Consider the following 22433-nt stretch of genomic DNA (forward strand, 5'->3'; position numbering starts at 1 on the left):
ACACATATATATATATATATATATATATATATTAATTCTTTGATATTAATACAAAACAACGAATCGCATTTCGAGTTACGTCAACTTGAAGAAAGAAGATCCGTGGCTGTGAGTGCAAGAGAAAGATCGAAATAAGAAGAATTCTAGTCATTGTTTCGCTACTCTCGTGATTTATTATTATTTTTATTTTTATTATTATTATTACATATATATATATATATACATATAAAAATATATAATATAATTATTATTATTAATTATATTTTTTTTTTTGGCGAAACAATTCCATCTAACGGAAACATTTCTATCGGTGGATTTTTTATTTATCTTCGTTGTGCTTCGAGTGACGGACAAAACTGTGTTCACGTTTATTCGTATTTGATTTTGATACATTTGATCGTTCGTTTTCTCATTTCGCAAGAAGACGGATAAAAATACATCATCATTGAAAGTTGGATTCCATCTTCGTGGTATTTGATCTTCGCACGTACATTCGTCCGTATTAATTATTTCAAGATTTCGCACGCTCTCGACTCTCGAGAGCAGCACGGCCAGATTTATGGGGGTGTCCGGAGAGTGCGCGGTCAAGGGCAGCAAGAGCCAACCCTGTCACTGCTGCGCGAGTCACGTCGTTGCTAGTCCAAGCGCAAGCGTGCACCAGCAACAACTTCAACAACATCACCATCATCATCAATTGCAACAGCAACAACATCAACGACATAATAATCATCATCATCACCATCATCACCACGAGGTACATCATACTATTCATCCGAATTATCACAACCACAATCATCGTCATCAAGATAAAAACAACGCGCCGGTTGAGGTCCAAAACAACGGTGACAACAGCAACATTCTCGGACCACTTCGCAGCAAAATGAAAGTATTGAAGAAGCTTAAACGCAAGATGGGCTTAGGTGAGCGCAGGCCACGCCTACGAATTTCTTCCTTTTTTTTCTTTATTTCTTTTTTTTTTTTTCCTTTTCTCTATATGTATCTTTTTATTCCTCGAAGTTTAACGAAATTGTCCTTTACTTGCCTTCTTCGAAAATTTAATTTCGACATCGTTACTTTTATATCAGGAACAATACAAATGGATCCGTGTATATATTTGTGTGTTCCTATAGTAAATATTATATTTATAAACAAGCAGAGAGGAGGTTATTGACCTATTTGTATACATCGAAAATCTTTCATGAAACTTTCGTCTATTTATGGATCGAGAATTTCGAAATATCATCTTTATAGGATAATATAAATACATATTTATGCATTTACTATAATACAGACGTAAATATCATTCCGTAAAGGAACTCGCGTTATGTTTCCGAGGTTAACGTGTCGTCTATCCGGGCAACGATCTTCTTGTCGTTTGCTTCGTCCTCTTCCGGATACTGTCGTTGCGAAGTATCAAAGGGCGAGGCATAAGTAAAGTGACGGCACTCTGCAACATGTATTTCTTGTAGTAACACTCTACCGTTGTATTATTTTGATCTCACGCGTCTAATGTTACCCTCTATACGGTGGTTTAACATTCTAGGCGATATTATAAATCGTTTCATTTTCATTCTCTTCGAAAAAGACAGATAGAGAGAGAGAGAGAGAGAGATAAAGAAAGAAAGAGAGAGAAAAAGAAACAAGAACAAATATAAAATTAATTATTTATTTTCTCCCTTTTTTTCCTATATCGGAATCGTTAAAATGATAAAACCTAACCGGTTACAAAATTACTGTAGGACAACTTTAGTTAGGCAATACTTATAAAAATGAAGGGAAAAACGAATTTGTTTGACTCACCGAACGGACGACGGATAACGATTCAAGTACGCAACTTCGAACATTACTTTTTGCGGTTCGGTCAGCGGTTATCTACCATTCTCGTCTCCGATAATTATCGGCGATGTTCCGTGACCCGAGTTTTCCGATATATCCACCAAAAAGCATGAGAGCTATCGGTCTTCGATGGTACGAATTTTCTCTCTCTCCGCCCCCCCCCCTCCTCTCTCCCCTACTCACCATCCTCTCCACCGTCATCCACTTTTCTTTACGTTCGATCGAAATCTCTCGTTAATAGTTGACGTCCTTTTCGCAAGACTACCAGTCGTTTGATTTCGTTCTCCTTATTCGATCATAGATCGTTCACGATGATCGTTCGCTTTCGAAAAAAAAAAAGAAAAAAAAATGCACCACATTTTATCGCGCTTTTTTCTTTTTTATATCTCGAAGAATATACCAAAATTTATATATATATTACCATAATATATAGATTGTGTCAAGATAAATTTATAGAAATTTTTAATAAAACGAAAAAATACGTCTGAGAGAAAAATATATTATAATAGATTAACTATTATATTGTGGTATATTTGAATTTTTGATTGAACACAGTTTATACTCTACTATCTTCTTTTATCATCATCATCATCATCATCATCCTATCTGTCTTCCACTCAACCCCTCGCCCATCCCTTTCTCGTATTCATCGGTTTCATCCTTCGCATCTCCAAAAAGTCTCTACCACCACCAAACCCCTCTCATTTTTTCTCCCACCACCACCTATCGAGTCTGCCAGGTAGATTGTACTTATCTGCTGTGCGAGTCTTTCGTATAGCTCGATTTTTTACTTTCCTCTTTCTCACCCCTCACCCCCTCCCATCTAGCTGCAGCATCGTTTATCATACATACATACATACATACATACATACATACATACATACATACATATATACTTATCTTCTTCCCCCCCTTCCCCACATAGACGCGTGTTTCAGTGTATGCGTTCGCATCGTTGACCGACTTTTCCTTCAATGGATGATTTAGCAGTAACCACGCGAGTCTCTTGCTCTTGTCTTCTTTTTTCCTTTTCCTTTGTCTCTCTCTTTCTCTCTCTCTTTCTATCTTTCCCTTCTCTCCGTCAGGTTTCTTCTCCACCCTATTCCGCACATACCGTTCTCATCAGATATTCGCTGTTCCCAACCAGTCACGACCCTTTTTTCCACGAGCAGCGTCCATTGTCAGCGACAGCTTTTGCGAAGTGGAAACCTTCTTCCTCTCTTCTACTTTCTCTATCTATCTCTCTCTCACTCTCTCTCTCTCTTCGTCTCTATTCCCAAAGAACTTTTTGTCTTGTCTGCCATAGCACAGAAGTAGTAGTAGTAGTAGTAATAGCAGTAGCAGAAGCGGCAGTAACAGTAGTAGTGATTGTGATAGTATTAGTAGTAGTAGTAATAGTAGTAGTAGTAGTAGTAACAGTAGCAGCAGGCAGCAGCATCGTTCTTTGCTGCATCTCTTCTTCTTCTTCTTCTCTCTCTCTCTCTTTACTCATAGTTTTTCACCGATATCTCTCTTAGAGCAAATTTTCAAGCACACCGATGACGCCGAGAGACAAAAGCATCATCGCCAACGACACAACTACTACGAACACGAAAGCTCGATCGGACTGGGCTAGTAAGATTATTTTTTTTTTTTCTTTTCTTTCTTTCTTGTTTTTTACATCGACGATAATGAACAGAGAGGGAGAGAGAGAAGTCGTGAATGAAAAATTAAAAGGATTTGTTTTTTTTTTCTTTTTTGTATTTTAAAATTATTTTTGAAAGAATTATCTTGACTGGGATTTTCTATTATTATTTTTGTTATTTGTTTGTTACTTTCGTATTTTAAAATGTTCTTGTTTGTTAATACTAAACTTATTTTATATTACTTCGTCTCTATAGCTATTCCTATCGCGAGTAGTCAAATGACAGTTTAAAAAAAGAAGCAAAGCATGTATCCTGTTATAGAATGAGATTTTAATTCAATTTAATACTGAATAACAAATATTTTCTATTATTTATAAATGAATAATGTAGATATTTTGTTATACGTTTTTTATATTTAAATTACAGGAAGCACGTGGTAGGTTTAATGTTAATAAAAAAAAAAAAAAAAAACAATAAGAAACGCGCGATAACGTGAATAATTAATAATTTTCTAAGATCAAAAAGGGAAATAGATGTATCGAATTAAACTAGTGTACCGATGGACCAACGCAAAGTAAAACGATTCTTTTCGCTTGTTGAACTTTGTAGGAGGTCCGAAGTAAAAGAAAGATAGGGGAAGGGTGAGGGTGGAGGTCCTTAAAAAATCATCCAGTCGAGAACCGGTTTCTTCGAGCTCATTTGTCTTCGGACGCGTGGCAATTGTTACACGAAAGTTAATGATTTCCGTATCGAATTGTTTGCATGCATGTGTCTATATGTGTGTGTGTGTGTATAATCGTTCGAAATAAGGCATGATTAATTAATTAAATTAAATAACAATTAATAATAAAATTGCGTATCATTTGAGCCGTTAAATTTTCTCAAATTTTATTATCAAACCCTTTGAGACGAACACTTAATATTTTGCATATTTAATTATTAATTACTTGAATAATTAAAATTAACGCTGTTACAAATAAGAACAATTTTAATCGTCATTAATTAAGATAATAAATAATATAACGACGATGATAATTATTTAATATCAATTTTCTCTATATATTTTATTTCGCGAAATTAATAACTGTTATTTGACGAATAAACAACCTTCATTCTCGTTTTATTAATAGAGGAAATTCGATTATATTTAAACGATCTAATGATATATTTTGTTTGACCTTTTTTTTCGTATTTCTTTTTTTTTATTAACAAATTCAGGTATAAACGATTTTTTTTGATTTGCTTTTCTAGTAGGTCGGTTTCAAGCTGACGACTATTCTTACGTTAGCTAGCAGCTGTTCGTACAACCAACCCCTCGCAATTTTAACCCTCGTTCTATTTTCTTCTTCTTTTTTTTCCTTGAGAATAACGTAAGGCTCTCTCTTTCCTTCTCTCTCTCTCTCTCTCTCTCTCTCTCTCTCTCTCTCTCTCTCGTTCTCTTCCCTTGTTCTTTCTGTCTCTCTTAAATCCAACCTACCCTCTGTGGTTAGAGCAAAGAGCATAACAACCGATGGTATACGATCGTCTTTAAATTTTCCTAAAATCGATTTTTACCTGAAGATTTGAACGTAAAAGTAAAACCGTTACGTATATTTTTACCTTCTTTCGTATTTATCGTCAATGCATGCATGCATTCATCGATTATCATCGTCGATATTGAATTATCAAAAGACTCGTTGATTTATTTTCCTGGACCACGAAAAAAAAAAGTAGAAGAAAATATAATGCAAAATAGAAAGAAGACAAAATACTTTTTCCTTTCGTCTAAGAGAGATAAATCGATGACGAAAATTAATTCCTTCGTAAAAAACGAGATAAATTAATAAAATAAAATCAATTTAGATTTGTGTGTTAGAAAAATAATATGAAAATAAAGAGAGATGGAATAGGAATCGATCGATGAGAAATAAGAATCAGCTGATCGGTAGAAACTTTTTTTTTTCAATCGAGAAGTCACCGACCAGTAACGTTTTACGTTTCTTGCTACCATCGACTGGTTTGTTCGAATAATAAAATGGGGATAGAAAAGAAAGAATATCAATCTTACCTCTTATTTCTTTTATCTTTTGCTTCCTTCCTTTCATCTCGTTTTTTCTTACGATATTATTTATTATTTTTTCTTTTTTTTTCTTTTTTTTCATCGGGTCGCGGGATTACCGTGATGAATCATTCCCGTTCCTTTCCTTTCTTTCTTTTCTTTTTTCTTTTTTCTTTTCTTTTGCAGAAATTCTTAAACGAAATATTCGCGTCTTCGTAATATTATTTATCTTACTTTGACGCAGGTGGAGTTTACGTTGTTGATGTAGTCGTCTTCGTCATCATCAGCATCGTTGTTTTTTAAACGAGAAACCTTGCGTCATAGTTGAAGCAAATAAGAAAATTCAAGACCGTGCTGCGTGTTATAGGTGGAACTCACCTTTTTCTCTTTCTCTCTCTCTTTCACTCGTTGACTACCAATGGGGTTTTCTTTCTCTTTCTTTTACTTTATCTTACCGTCTACGAGTCGTAAGTCCAAGAGACTGACTCATTGCTTCACCAAGCTGTAAGATCCAACAATGAGGGAGAGAGAGTGAGAGAGAGAGTGTGAGTGTGAGTGAGTTAGCCTGATAGTGTCCAAGTGTTTCGAAACTGGTTGGTTTAGTTAGTCGACAAATCAGCTAGTAAAGTCCCTCTACCACTTTGTGCGTAATTTTGTCTCGACAGGTTTACGTTGAAAAAAAAAAAGAAAAAACTCCTCCATACCTGTAGGAACGGAAAGGTGATTCATTTTGGTATTTAATGATCGGAACTAAATTGATTACATGACTAATAACCCGCTTGTTTTGCCATTATTATGATTCTTTCCACGCGTACATATATGCGTTATTATGATTGAAACTTAAGTACACGTTGCTGTAGGATGTTATTAGTTTAATCGAAATCTATTTTTTTTTTTTTTTAATAAATATCAATTGTATTTTTAACTTATAAAGGGAAAAAAGGAAAGGGGAAAAAAAGAAATTAATTGAAGAAAAAGAAATCTTTGAGAAAAACAATCACTGACCGTTCCCACTGACACTTCCTCACTCACTCTCTCTCTCTCTCTTTCTCTCTTTACATCTACACGCGTGTTTTCTATTCATCCACCCATTTTCCGTTCGATTCGTGACGTCACACTCGCGAATGAAACCAGTCTTTGTTCCCACGAGCGTTTTACCAACCGGTTTTGCCGTTGGTTCCGTATCGTCAATCAGCTGGTTAAACCGTTCGAATGCAAGGACACTTGTATTTTAAAAAAAACAAATCAGAAATACCAAAACATCGTCGTCTTCCTCGATAGGATATCATCATAATCTTATTGTTTAATTTCCTTTTTACTACGTATCCGACGTCATAATAATTTTGTTTATTTTCTTTCCTTATAATTTTCAGTTTATCTCGATGATTATCGCTAAATGACGTTGTTTCGTGTTAACTTTTATATATTGGGGGGTATCTAGTAATATTTTTTTTTTATCCCTGACGTATCGTATCTTTTTGGAAAATCATAAGGAGATAATCTTGTTATATTAATGAAAAATGGTTTTGGTATCTCTTAACTAAACGTCATTCGAAGTTAATGTAGATAACTCGAAAAATTCGTGAGATAAAATGAGGATGATGATCTTCGTTCGCGTTCACTTTCTTTTTAAAATCAATATATGTATATCTTAATATATGTATTTCTAAATATGGGTTTTATAAATATATAAAAATTCTTAACCAAAAAGTAAACAGGATAGATAAGCACGAGCGGTCGTTTGTTTCCTGTCGACCGATATCGAGAGCGGAAATGAACAAAAATCACTAACGGAAGTCGTTTTCCTCTACTTTCATATTATATCGATTTTTTCTTTAAACGCGCGTGATTCATCTTGCTAAATTGGTGTCATGGTTTCATCCTTTAAAAAAAAAGAAATAAACAAATGAATAACGCGTATGTTTAGTTATGAATTTGATTAAACCGAGTAAGTTCGAAGGGGGGAACAGTTATATCATATAATATCATCCATAAGCTTATGGGATGGAATTAGTAAAAATTCATGGAAATAATATAACTTTAAAGTTTTTATATAACAATTATTCCACTAAGGTGGTGGAACGCAACTCGTGTCGGTTTTTAATTACTGGTATAGAACGAACGTGTGGCATTATGATGAAGAATAGATAAGATACTCGCAAGATATTCGTTTCTAAGAAATGTAAGAAAAAGAAAGAAAGAAAGAAAGATAGAAATAGTAATAGTAATAGTAATAGTAATAGTAGTAGAAGTAGAAAAGCTTGTTCCATCAAAAGGGGATCATATCTCTCGTACGCATATGAAAGAAAAAGATAAGGAAGCAAGGTGTGTGAACACCCTAGGTTAAGAGCGCACGTGCATTTTCTTTCTCTCTTTTTTTTCCTCCCTTTTTTCCCCTCTTTTTACCTTCCCTCTTCGTAAACTTCCTACACCGGAAGCAACGAACGTAGATTTTAATGGCGATGGTATATATATATATATTATACGTTAAGTAAAGTATATACGTGGTTTGCATCTGATGCTAAAAGGGGCGACTACAAGCACGTGCTCTGAAATGCATGAAAATGCATCGAGTTGTTCTCTATTAAATAATAAATTAATGTTTTTCTTTTTTTTTTCCCCCTTATTATACAATATTTCTTTTCATCCTATTCATTCTTCTATCTTTAATGTTATCTTTTTTATTTCATCTAACGAAACTTTCTTCGCTTCAATCATTTTTAATTTTTATTTTCAAATAAATAATGATTTAAAATGACCGCTTAAAAAAGAAAAAAAAACCATATTATATCCTAATATGAAATGTGTGATTTTAACAAATTGATATTTTCTTTGATTCATCAATGAATAATATACATTTCACATGCATTTTTACCGCATTTTTTCTTTTTTTTGTTTTACAAATTATAGGTACCGGGGTGTCATTTAATCTCGTACGGGGTTAAGTTTAATGTTAATGATCTGTATTTTTTAAGGGAAACACATAATTTTGTTATCAAAACATTGCTATAATTTACTATTGAGTGAAAGAAAATTAGAAAGAAAAAGAAAAAGAGAGAGAGAGAGAGAGAGAAAGTGAGATAGATAGTTAGATATATGAGATTATTTAAGCACACAACCCGGCATGTATGCAACTGCCGAACATCTGTCGTCGTTCGTGAAGTGCCATACACGAGATGCGATCCAGAGGCAAAAGAAAAGCCCGAGGCATCGCGTGAGAGCTTTTTCGTTATTCCTTGTGCGTGTGCTTATGCGTGTATGGTATATGTTTGCGTCAGTATCCGACTCTCTAATTAAATTTCTTCTTCTTTCCGACAATATATACATATAATATCACCGATATTTACAAATTTTTCTTTCATTTTTTTTTTTTTTAAATTAACACGATACGTTAGTCCCTTTTATTTCTTCCCTCTTCCCATTTTACTTTTTCTTTCTTACTTTTTTTTCTTTCGTTACATTACATTATTATATTTTAAATGTATGTAATGTATTTTAATAACGAGAGATGAATAATATCATTCCTTGGTATATTAAAGAAAGCTTTTGTAAAGACATTTACAACCCCCACTAACTCCCCCTTTCCCTACTCCTTCCCCCCTTTGGTTAAAAAGAAAAGAAAATGATGGAAGAAAAAAAAGAAAAAGAAAAGAATATGTATTTTTCTTTCTCGTTGTCTCGAACGACTGAGAAAGAACGAATGAACGAACGAACGAATGAACCCTCGTCGAGATTTATCGAGACTGCCTTTTTAAGGTTTCTTTTTTTTTCCTCTCTCTCTCTCTCTCTTTCTCCCTCACTCTTTCTTTCCATAGGATGGTCTACTGCCCCCCAGGATCATTCACCGTACTTTTAATGGAACAAACGTTGAGACACCGTCGACGAAGCCATTCTTCGATCATCGAGCTTTCGTCTGGCACCGAGCTGGCTTCTCTTCTTCAACCCACCCCCCTGTAACCCCTGCCACCACCCTCTGCCCTTCTATCTCTCCCTCTCTTTCTCTTCTTTTCTCTTTCATACTTTAATGTCATCGTACTCCGCATATTTAAGACATTTTTTTGTTTTCCGAACCGTCTTGTATTACTCGGTTGCAAGCATGAATAATTTAATAGTATTATAATAACCCTTTTGGGGTAAAATAATATTTAGGATACGTCATACTTTTTCATACCTTAACACAGAATGAATTATTTAATATTTATTATTGTTATTTATATATATTTAATTATCTCGATCAATTTTTATATCGACGCATAAGATTATTTTATTTTGTTATTAAGTTTACGTAATATTTCAGTTTGTTTTTCTTTTTTTCGTAATAACAAAACATTCGGTCGTACTAAAAAAATAATATTTTCGAATTTTCGGTTGTATTTTATTTATGTTTAACGATTAAAAGGGGGTGGGGGAGGGAAAAGAAAAATATCGAATTTTTATGATCGGTCTCTTTTTTATTTTTCTTTTTTATCTTCATTTTAATTGACTTTGAAGTGACCATAGGACGATTCGTTTGAATGGATGACTGACTCATTTTTTGGAGCACGAATGAAGGGTAGTAGTTGGAGGCGGTAACGATTTACGAAGAGACAAGAATCCCTAGGAGCCCTACACCCTCGCGGATACATATATATATATATATATATTACTCTCGGGACTTTGACGACTCTAGAGTTTAATGGAACAAATGTTGCGAGACCGCATGATGAATCCCTTTTTTCTTCGACTATGATCGAATAACAAGGCGAGTAAAGTTCTGTGCGCTTTTAAAGTAATCCTAACTCCTCTTATATTCGTTAACTCGTAAAATAAACTATAAAACATTTTAAACTAGCTAGTTTTTCGAACGTAACGATAAAAGAAAGAAAATCACACACACATGTTAGATAATAATTAATAGTTTCCTAGTAACGAAATATAATTTATGCTTTTACGAACTTTTTCAATCATTTCTTTTTGTTTTTTTTTTCTTCTTCTTCTTCTTCTTCTTTTGCTTTATTTATTATTTTTAATTCTTTTTTCTACCTCGCTATATGAAAAATTCTACGAATGATATTTCCTTGAGATCCTCGATAATTCTGTTAACATTAATCCCGTAAGATTTATATTTAATATATGAGGTATGAGAGAGGTATTGAAATTCGTCATTCTTCTTTCGTTCTAGAAACGACAGATCGTAAATCTTTCCGTTAGAAATTTCAAAAGTTGAGAAAAATGTTACGACGTTTCTTTCTTTCTTTATTTCTTTATTTTTTATTTCCTTTCCTTCTCCAATGACGAAATTGTGTGTCAGAAACGTGATATTTACGTAAAAAGATGAAAGAATGACAATTTTTCTTTTCATACGTGCCAGTAAACTATACCAGTGGATTAAATCGAAAAAAAAAAATAAGAAATAAATCTAATAATTATATCTTATAACACATCACACACAATTATGTACATTGTAAAATAAATTTAAAAAAATGTTCTTTTTAAATTGCATCAAATCCACCGTCATAATTACCTCTCTCTCTCTCTCTCTCTCTCTCTCTCTCTCTCTCTCTCTCTCTCTCTCTCTCTCTCTTTCTTTTTTATTTTTCTCTTGTTTTTACACGAGAATTATTTCAATAGTAAGACAACGTATATTCAAGTTGGCAAGTATAGAAATCATGATGCGACCGTTTCTTCTCCCTAATTTATCGCTTGTTACACGAAATATACTTTTTAAACGCCTACCTAATTTACTAATACGAAAATACGAAATGAAAGAAGACAGACGGTGTAGTAAACGAAGGACAACCCACGCGTAATTTAGATAAAGAAATAACATGGCGCCTCAATGACTTGAGTCAACGACTTGAATGAAGAATGGACGATGAGATGATTTAATTGTCGAAAGTGTCAAAGTTCAAACGGTAACCGTGACGTGACCCTTACTTAGAATCAAACTTTCTCATCCCTTCTTCTTATTACCACCTACGTATAGTTCAAAGAAACTCTCGTTATTACATCTAATCACAGGAAGTTAGTCAATGATAACGTATGTACAGTTGACTAAAGAAAGAAATAAAGAAAGAAAGTAAACGAGGTCACTCTGATTATCACGTAATGATAAAATAACTATTTGAAATTAGTTGTTCATAAAAATTGGTCGATTAAAGAGGTGGATCGATTAGAAAACAAATAATAAACGAAAAGGATTTAATTGATGATATTTTAGGAAAAGTTTACTCTCTCTCTTTCTCACTCATTAGAAAGTACAATCGTACAAAAGACTTAATTAGGAATGTTAATTGGCTTAACGATCTTCTTCTCGTTTTCCTTCTTCTCTTTCTTCTTCTTCTTCTTCTTCGTCCAATCTTTATTCATAAACTTAGCAAACAGGCCAATTTCATTATATAACGAGATGAATACAGTTAATAGTGATTAAGTTAAATAAAGTATACGCTGAGTAAAGGTGTATAAGTAAGAGATCATTTGAATTTTTTTTCATTTATTTTTATTGTTTATTAGTTTAAGCCTTTTTTTTTTTATATTGAAATTTCGAAAATGTTTTTTCTCACACATCGATCTGTCGAATTTAACTAACCGAGATACACTAATTTCACGAAATTCTTGGAAAGCCATGTGTGGCGAGCCGCGAAAATGCTCGTTTTGCGATAAACCAACGACGTACGAGTAAACGCGAATGAAAACGGCCGACATTATCGTCTGATCGAATCGTAAACATCAACTTCCTTCGATTTCTTCGTTTATCAATCGAAAGTAGAATCATCCCCCGATGGAAATTCAATAATATAGAGAATTTTATTCTAAGATCATTGATTTCATTATTTTGAAATAAATACAGATTATATTAATCGTTAAAAACACCTATCACAGGAGGTCTCCAAAATTCTGTAATTTGTAAACAAAATGCATAAAATATGCACACACACACACACACACAATATTCATTTATAAATAAAAGAAAATATTTTCTTCGTTATTCAATTGAACTATAAAATCACATTCCATAGACATAAGTATATATGTTTTTTTTGTTTTGTTTTTTAATTCGACTACTCACGATAGGAATAACTATACACGAAGTTTCGATAATTTTAGATTCAAATTTGATCGTAGTATTTCAATATACCTTGTTAGTTAAATGGAAACGATCAAACTGAAACTACTCTGTTAATGCAAATTTCGCGTGTTAGTTGGTGGAATTGTTGAGAAACGAGGTCGTAATCGAGGAAATTTCGGTGTAAACTTCGTTCGACTTTGCCGACGTTTCTTCGACTAGTGATTTATGTATCTTCCTCTGTGTTAATCGTCCTTCTGCGAATCGTCAAAGTTTCGTAAACTTTTACTCGAAAATTGGAATTTAAAACAACCAGAAAGAAAGAGAGTGAGAGAGTGAGAGAGAGAAAGATATTTCAACTCGTTTTACTAGACGAGATTGAGATTCTCTCTCGTATTGTCGTTGTCTTTCGTTGATTGAGTTTTAAAAAAAAAATGAAAAAGCATGCCGAGTTTATTCAGTGCATATAAATGCAATACAGAGAGAGAGAGAGAGAGAGAGAGAGAGAGAGAGAGAGAGAGAGAAAGAGTCTTAAACATTAATCAAACGTACTCTAGTTCGTCCTTCTTTATAATGCACGAGTAATTCGATCGATCGATACCTCGACGACATTAACGAGGCCTCTCCCTTGCATTATTACATATACACACACATATATATACAATACACGAATACGTAGAACAAATTTCCATAGACTCTTCTTGCTCTTAGTTCGGTTAAAATCGCATAAGTTTCTCTATAGGAAAGAGAACATCCACATGATTAGCCATGATTTCCATCTTAAATGAACCCACTTTCAGTAAACCTTCTCGAATTTGAACAAATCTTAAAGTAATAAAGTATACTTGTATATCTATTCGAATGTGAGTTCGATTTATTTGCTCATTAATTCAAATCGATAACACATATATAATACGTGTACGACGTTTTATTTTTATTTTCACGTATTATTATCGTACGTAATAGACAATGATTAATATCGGTTTATAATTTCATTTCAATATATATTTCAAATTAAATAAGGATATATGTATTGTATATGGTATTAATATTTATAAATCGTTTTTAAACAAATGATACCGTTTCTTTTTTTTTCTTTTTTTTTTTGAGAAATATTTTATTGATTTTATATATTTGTTTTATATACATATATCGAACGAAACAACAAAAGATAACAAATTTGTATTGGGTGAAAGAATATTTCAACGAAATTAATAGATTTTTCTCGTGTATAACTACAAATTACAAGGTTGATCGATTTTATAGGGAAACACGACTAAATCTCATCTGCAATTAATATCCTGAGGGTAAACCGACGGTTCCTTGATACCTTCCTGTTGCGAGAATACAAATCTTTTTCTCTCTCTCTCTCTCTCTCTCTCTCTCTCTCTCTCTCTCTCTCTCTCTCTCTCTCTCTGGTTTTCTCTTGATAGAATAGCTTGGAGCCGTTCGTGAGAATTCACATGCAAATTGAAACGAGGTAAAATATTCTTTCTCTTCCTTCAATCGTTCCTCTTTCTTATTCTTAAAATATACATACTTGCCAAAAAGGAAGATATCAGTTGATAACAAAAAAAATAAAAAATTAAAAACAAACGCGATTATTATTATTAATAATAATATTATTATTTCTTTTCTATTTTCTTTTAAACTCGCGTCGAACTATTTTCTCGTCTCGAGGAATATAAAAATGTTCGTATGTAATGTCATATCTCTCGTGACGCTTTTAACGTAGACAACTCGACGAGTGTTGTAGAAACGCGGTAGTGGTGATGGTGGTGGTGGTAGGTGATGGTGATGGTGATGGTGATGGTGAAGTTCGTCGAGAGCGTCGATCAAAGCTTGCCGAGATTCGGTGTCGATCGTGAACTCAAAAAAAAAAAAAGGAAAAAAAAAAAGAAAAAAAATTGTGAGTGGAATTTTGCTCGACGTTGCCCGTCACTTCATCCCCCACGTGCCTCCATCCCTTCTCTTCCTCTCAATCTCACTCACTCGTTCGTCGTTCGAAAGGGAAGCAGAGGAGAAAGAGGAGGAGGAGGAGGAGGAGAGTGGCTCTCGCATTATTTTTCGTTTTATTTCAGAAGAGGTACGGTACCCAAACAAAAACAAAAAATAGAGAAAGAACCAAAATTGTTATTTCCGAAGCGTCAAAGCGAAGTTTTAAACGTCATCGTATGGCTAATCGCTATAATCGATAAATCGAATCAATTGTGTCAAAGAAAGAAATTTAAAGAAAAATGTATGAAACTGATAAATCGAGACTTTCTTTGAAATTCGTCGAGTTTAAAATAACATAAGTACGAAATAAAGGTTTTATTTTTCTCATTCTCTCTTTCTCTCTCTCTTTGATGACAAACGAAACGAAGTCCTTGTCGTGAGCATATATATATATATATATATATATATATATACACACATATACATAACGTGCAGAGCTTGCATATCGTTATCAACCCCCTGACAACAGCCAGTCTGCTCAGTCGGGGGCGGGATCGATACAGCTTCTATTACGATATCAACCCCCATGGACGAGTATGGTGGTAGTAGTAGTATTTCTAGTGGTGGTGGTGGTGGTGGTGGTGGTGGTGGTGGTGGTGGTGGTACCACTGGTGCTGCTGCTGCTGTTGCTGCTACTGCTATTACTGCCTGCCTGGACTTGGTGGGGTTGAGCTCGGTGACGGCTTCCATGGAAATTCTATAGAAAATCCGCTACGCGACTCCGGGGCTTAACGCGTTCATCCCTCTACTATCTTCCTTTCTCCCTTTGACTTCAAACGTGCTTTTTCCCCTAATTTTTCTTTTTTTTTTTCCTTTCTTTTTCTTTCTCTTTCTCTTTCTTTCTTTTCGAAGGGTCGCGAGGTATCGCGAAAAAAGGGAAATTCATTTTATCAATAGAAACGATCCTTATTTTATAGTAAGTATTTATGTTCTTACTGAATACTCTGTTAGAACAGGTTTTCTTTTTTTCTATACAGTCATTTTATTATCACATAGTAATTAAATTTTAATTATACTATGACATATATATATATATATGTAGAAGAACAAAAAATTAACTCTGTATTAATTGATCTTAATTAAATTAATTGTTTAATCATTTTAAAAGATTTATAATCAACGTAGTTTATATTATACTCTATAAATTTTACCATTAACGTTTAACGATTAACATAATAAAAATATAATATAAAATAATAAAGAATATTCTCTCTCTCTCTCTCTCTCTCTCTCTCTCTCTCTCTCTCTCTCTCTCTCTCTCGTGTTAGCTCTTCTCGTTTCCATGGGAAGAGTATAACGATCGATCAGGCCGGACGACAACGACGAGTTCGTTGCCATTCACTGACATGTAACACACACTCTCTATATATATCGATACATTGTTACTTTATATATGTAGAATATAACGTAACGTTGTTGTTCTTCCAAGTGATCGAGAAAGATTAAAGTGTGTAACATGGGGTCCAAGTTTCCCCACTTCCCCCCTATTAACTCCTACCCGACCCTAATCCCGATTCTTATGCTTATATTATATCCCGCGAACATTACGCGATCAAGTATGCTAATGTTCCGTGAAAATCATCGAGCCGCAAACGATCGGAATTTTTATACGTCAATCCTGTCATTTGTTACATTCATGCTTTTACTTTCTTTTGTATAATACATTAATATACAGGACAAGCGTTTACTTCATCATCCATCAGTTAAGGATTCTCTCTTTCTTTCTTTTTCTTTTTCTTTCTCTCTTTTTTTTCATCATTTGATACTTAAGAAAATTCTAATGCACAGTAGCTACTACTGGCACAACTAATCGCATTTGGACTCACGGGAAATTAACTTTACCGTGTCATCGTCGAATGGATTTATTCGTCGTGCGTGAAACGTTCAAGAAAAAACCATTCTTTTACGATCCCCTGTTGGAATAAGGTTGAAAACTTTAAAAGGGATAAATCGATCGAACGCAAGATAGTCGAGATCGCGACATGAATTTTCTATTTGCCAAGAACTTAGACGCATCTTTTTTTCTTCTTCTTCTTCTTCTTTTTTCTTCTTTTTCTTTTTTCTTTTTTTATCTTACATTAGACTTGAGAAACGTGACGTAATATACGCGCTAAGCGTATAAAATCCTTCTGTTTGTTCATCGAGCTACGTGCACCATCACGATGCACTTTAATTACTCCCCGATGCGACGAGAAAGATTCATCGATGTAGAAGCAAAGCAAAGTATAAAAATAGTTCTCTCTCTCTCTCTCTCTCTCTTTTTTTCTCTGACTTTCCTTGGTACCAAAAGGTCGTATCCCATTTATATTTTTATTTTCCTTTTTTTTTTTTTCTTTTTTTGTCCCCCCCTTTGACAATGTTAACGCTCGCCCCCGCAAATAGAAGACTCCTCACATATTCAAATCTATCACGAACAGATGTTCCATATTATGGTAAAATCATGTGTTGTTATGTATCTTATATGACTCGTTAACAGGAACAGTAAATTAATTTTATTAACAAGAAGAGAGAAATCTTTAAATACCTTTACTGTGTCTGGTTTTCAATTAAAAATCTTAATTGCCCGAAATACACCCGTTATTTATTTTTCTCAACTAATTATAAGCTCTATATTTGGTAAACATTATATAATTATACTCTTTATATAAATATAATTATTTTTAAAAGAGATATATAAGAAAACAAATTTACATTTCGCAAGGAAGGTTAATAGAAAAAAAAAAATCAGAAATCAATTCTCAAATACGAGTATTATATAACGATCAAAAAGAATAATATAAAATATAAATTTGTAACAAATCTTTAATAAGAACAATAAATAAATCAACGTGATACAGTATGAATAGAGTATATCTCGAGTACGAAATGCATGAATCAAAAATCTAAATTCTTCAAATATTGTCGATCGAAAGGAACGGTATAAAATGAAATTGAAACAAAAAATCTTAAGGAACAATGAACGAATCAACGTGGTAGAGTGTATGCACACAGGATATCTCGAGGACAAAACGCACCCCACCTTATGCATGCCATCGTAGGAGCATCGTCGATCGATATTTAAGGGAGGAGTGGGAGGGGGGGGCTAGTCGAGATAATATCACTCTCTCTTTCTCTCTCTCTTTCTCTCGTTCTTTTTCTCTCCTAGGGTGCCGGAATTCCAAAAGGCAGCTACTCTTTTGTACCACCCCTCTTTCTCTTTCTTCCTTTCTCTCTCTCTCTCTCTCTCTTTCGTGTTCTTTTTTTAATTTACCCCCCACTACTCGAATGTGTAAGGAAAAAACGATGGAGGGGGCAAAAAGAGAAGGTTTTACGCCAATGTCGGGGAGAGGCCCGGTGTTCTCTCTCGATGCTGCTGCTGCTGGCTTTCCGAGGCCAGGTGGTGCACAACCGTTGTCACGGCTTCGTTACCATCCCCAAAGTACCTCTCTCCTCTCCTCTCCTCTCTTCTCCTTTCCTCTCCTTTCCTCTCTTATCCATTCTTGCGTCGTTTCAACAGCGTCGTCGTCGTCGTCGTAGTAGTCGTAGTCATCGTCCTGCGGGCAGCTGCAACTGCGACATACATACGCGCATACATTCACTTTTTTCCTAAATACATTGGAACTTACCTACACTCGCTTTATATTTTTATATTATAAATAATATATAATCTATTCAAATAATTCAATCATTTTAATAATCTATATAGATTTAGTTTATATTTTTAAATGTAAATATTTATTTATTAATATTAACAAAATATGAGTAATTTACAGATAATGGAATAATATGATCGGTGATCATAAATCAATAATCCAAATAATATATCTTCTCGAAAGATAAATTATAAATTTTTCTTGTCGATTATATCTATCGATCAAAATGGGTCGATGCGAATAAACAAAAATTCTTATCAATGATAAGTATTTTTGTCCTAAAAAAAAATATATATATAGGAATATTCTATGCACACACACACGCATACACACACGCATATATATATATATATATAATACCTCTATTCAAAGAAACGTTGAAAAAGTTTCTTTTTATTTGGTAAGGTTTCGTGCTGCCGGCTGGTACGTGCGGGCGCTCTTCTCTATATATGTGCGTTAATGTGTAAAAGAGAGAGAGAGAGAGAGAGAATATACACAAACATAACCACGCACGTTTCGAATACTCACGTATATATACTCATACAAACACAACACACATAACCAAGCGCTCGGATAATGACAGCAGCAGCAAGGAGGTTGGGGCAGTAAGCAATACAGCAGATGGGGAGTAGTTTGCTTCAGCAACGAAAGCCAGTCGTTGTAGTGGCGTGGTTCAAGCTGCCCGCCTTTTACCCGACGACTCCGCGTTTCGTTTTCGTTCCGATTATTTTTTATATACATATATATTTCTTCTTTCCTTTTTTTTTTCTCGTATTTTTTCCATTTTTTTTTGCTGTGTTTTCGTTTGTTGTTGTTGTTTTTTTTTTTCGGGGGTTCATTTATTCCTCTCACTTTGTTCTCTGTTCGTAGTTAATAATCGTTTTCCCGATTCGGTCTAGGAATCGCGAAAATCCACGGAAGTGAAGTATAACGCTCGCGTGCACGTGCATCTTTGTACGTCCTTTTTTCTTTCTCTTTTTCTCTTTCTCTTTTCGTGTATGTATGTGCGCGTACGTGTTTTGTTCCTTACCTTTTTTTTCAACCCCTCACCCCTCTTTTTTCGTCTAATACCACAGCGCCATCTTTTCCTTCTTCTAACCCTCCCCCCCCCACCACTACCACCACCTCATCCCTCTTTTCTATCCCTTAAATCTCAACATTTTCTTTAACAACAACCCTTCACCCTTGCTTTGTTCTTTTTCTTTTTTTTTCTTTTCTTTTTCTTTTCTTTTTCGAAAATCCAACGGCGGATATATTTTACGAAGAAATTATTGTTTGTTGTCAAGTGAAATGAATTTTTAAGAAAGAAGAAACAATTGTTATTTATGAATTTTTGGGGTAAAAATCGTTGAATAGAAAGAAAATAAAATATGATGGCTTTGTCTTGTCATCGACCTAGGCGACCGATGACCATTAACAGAGCCACCAGAGTGGCACGATTGAGACTCTCGGGAAACGCTTTCGGTGAGTATAAAAAAAAAAACAAGAAAAAAGAAACAAACAAAAAAAAAATATTCTAAAAGAAGCAAACTTCCACTTTTTTTTCTTTCTCTTTCTTTCTTTTTCTCTTTCTCTCTCTTTCTCTCTCTTTCTTCCACCCTACATACGGTTTCTTTCGAGCAAGCAACCAACTCCCCCACTAAGGATCTACCAACGCGTCCTGCGTTATGAGCACTTTATAGAGCGTGAACCTATCCAACGAGTGCACTCTAATAATAACAGAATGGAAAAACTAAAATTACGTTGACTAGAATCTTCGAAGATTGGTTTTCTTTATTTAAAATTCTTATTTTCAATCTTATTTTATATTTTTATAATATAACCTCCGTCATGGAATACTTCATTTAACGTATTTTTCGATTGTAAGAGAAATAATTAAAAATGTAAGAAATATCAATAAGGATGTAAAATATTTAATTTTGTTGTTATAAAGAAATATTATTTTTTTAATAAAGAAGGTAGAAGAAGGGATTGTGGTGGGAGGGGTGGGGTGGATCTATATATAGATATGGTTATATATGTGGATATATATCAATATTTAATTTTGTCGTTATAAAGAAATATTATTTTTTTAACAAAGAAGATAGAAGAAGGGATTGTGGTGGGAGGGGTGAGGTGGATCTACCACACCCAAGACAATTATTTTTTTAAATTGGCGCTCATTGGTGCCGGCAACTCATTCTCTCGTGTATTTAAAACACGCGTCTCTTTGTCTCGTCTTATACACGAGGAAGTAGAATTTCATTAACTTTTCTTTCCCCCACCACCATCCCCGCCATGAGTCATCGTCCAACGACAACCAACGTTCTCGCAATATTCTACGGCAATAGTGATTTTAAAAAAAACCATGGAAAAAATAAGAAAGTATATTAAAATTTGAAATGAACTAGTTCAAATATCGTTCTAAATTTGTAAACGAATCATTGAATTTCTAATATCTTAACAAGCATATTTCTTATTAGGTCGTTTAATTAATCAACGAATCGGATCGATGAATATCGCATAAATTAAAAAAAAAGAAAAAAAGAAAAAGAGAGATTCGCTTTCGCATATAATTTCTTTTAAACAATATTTAAACATATTTATTTTTGAGATTATATTTATCAGATTAAATACGATAAGAGATCAAAAAATATCATTTAATATCAGACGAAAGTTTAGAAGTTTTGAACGATGATATTTAAAAAATCTTTTAACGAGATGAAAAAAAATGATTCAAAAATTTTTTACATGATTTTCAATGTGAAACAAAGAAAAACACACGCGTCATCTTTCGACAGATCGAAAATTAGTACTTCGAACGAACGAATCAAACGAAAGGGGAAGGGAAACCGTTAATCTTTTCCCTGTCCAAAGCCCAGAGAGAATAAAAAAAAAAGAATATGAAAAGGAAGGAGAAGGGGCTGGTCCCGTTTGCTCCTTCTGATCCTGTTGTTGTTGTTCCTCCTCCTCCTCTAGTTCCATCTTTTACTTACACCCCCGCAAAGCCTCAACTAGAAAGTTAACGTGCGAAACATGACAGATGCACAAACTCTCTTCTTCGGCTATTTTATATACGAACGTTTTAAATAAGGGCGTAGGAAAAACGAATTAGTACATGGGCGGCCACCCTATGTCGTTTAACTTCGTTAATCCGATTGTTCCATAAGATGGTTTTGTGGTTGGTCGTCGGGTATGTTCGTGTTTTTAAAACGCCTCCTACGCTATGGGAATTCGCATTTGGTCGCATTGGTGGTTCGTATTCCCTTCCACCCTTTCGAAAAATAAAATTACTACAAAAAAATCTTTTGTATTTTAAATTCTTAAATAACTCAACTTTTATATTAGAATTATGATGATGATCGAAGAAATAATAAATATTTTAGTTTGTTTCCCAAGGGACAAAGGATATCGAAAGAATTTTTCTTCGGGATCAAAGAATTCAGAAAATTATCTCGTTCTCTTCTTTTTATAAAACAGATAGAAATCTTGATCCTCATTCAGTACGTTACCCTATCCACAACGAATTAATAGGCGAGGTCAACGATTCCATAGAAGGCTTCTCTCGTTTCTTTGTCTTCGTTTTTATTTTTTTTTTTTTTTTGTTTTCTCGAATTCTTTTTCTATGTCCAATTTTCTATTAAACGAAGATATCGAATTTCATTAAATCACTTTTTGACGTTGATTAATGTAAAAATCTTTCATTTAACATCAAAAGAAAACAAAAAATTAATTATCAAATACACATATATATATTAATGCAATTATTTTTTTTTTAAATCCAAAAATAATATAATCGATATAAATATAGACTAACTAAAAATATTATTATTATTATTATTATTATTATTATTAACAAAAGAGCGCCTCACCCACAGAAATTCTTTTCCATCATTTATCATAACGGTCCGTGAAAATCTTTTACGGATTTCTCGTCGATACGTGCATTCCCGGAGTCTCTAAGCATCAAAGTTCAAAGACCCATATCGTTAATATCTAATTTTCCCTCCTCCTCTCTTCCCCCTCCCCTTAATAATCATTCTAACGCATCTTTTTTAGATCGCGTGTGTTACCTGCTGGTGGTATCTTAATATCACAATTGTTTACGATAGCTAAGGAAAAACGCAAACACGCGAAAAGAGTCGTTTCCCCCTCCTTAATCATCCAAGCAAATCGTCGTCTACATACAAAAGATACATATACACCTGTACACATACACATATATATATACGAAATATATATATATTTTATATTTATATATTTTATATTTATTTATATTT

The 22433-nt window shown here is 33.8% G+C and overlaps 1 protein-coding gene across 3 annotated transcripts in view; it reads left to right on the forward strand.

Moving 5' to 3' along the window:
* Positions 1 to 22433, forward strand: part of LOC106793756 (protein neuralized) — an 80648-nt gene that overhangs the window by 42163 nt on the left and 16052 nt on the right. The window contains exon 1 of one of the 3 annotated variants that reach the window (XM_014760933.1): positions 253 to 920. The exons of 1 other annotated variant lie outside the window; for it this stretch is intronic. In XM_014760933.1, coding sequence (XP_014616419.1) covers positions 560 to 920 — 361 coding nt within the window. In that variant the 5' untranslated portion in view covers positions 253 to 559. Of the gene's footprint in view, positions 1 to 252; positions 921 to 18976; positions 19639 to 22433 lie in introns of those variants that run through there. One more of the 3 variants, XM_014760935.1, reaches the window with a different exon arrangement.

Source organism: Polistes canadensis, unplaced genomic scaffold (genome assembly GCF_001313835.1).
Source record: "Polistes canadensis isolate GaletaPanama2010 unplaced genomic scaffold, ASM131383v1 scaffold_18, whole genome shotgun sequence".
Classification (NCBI taxonomy): Eukaryota; Metazoa; Arthropoda; class Insecta; order Hymenoptera; family Vespidae; genus Polistes; species Polistes canadensis.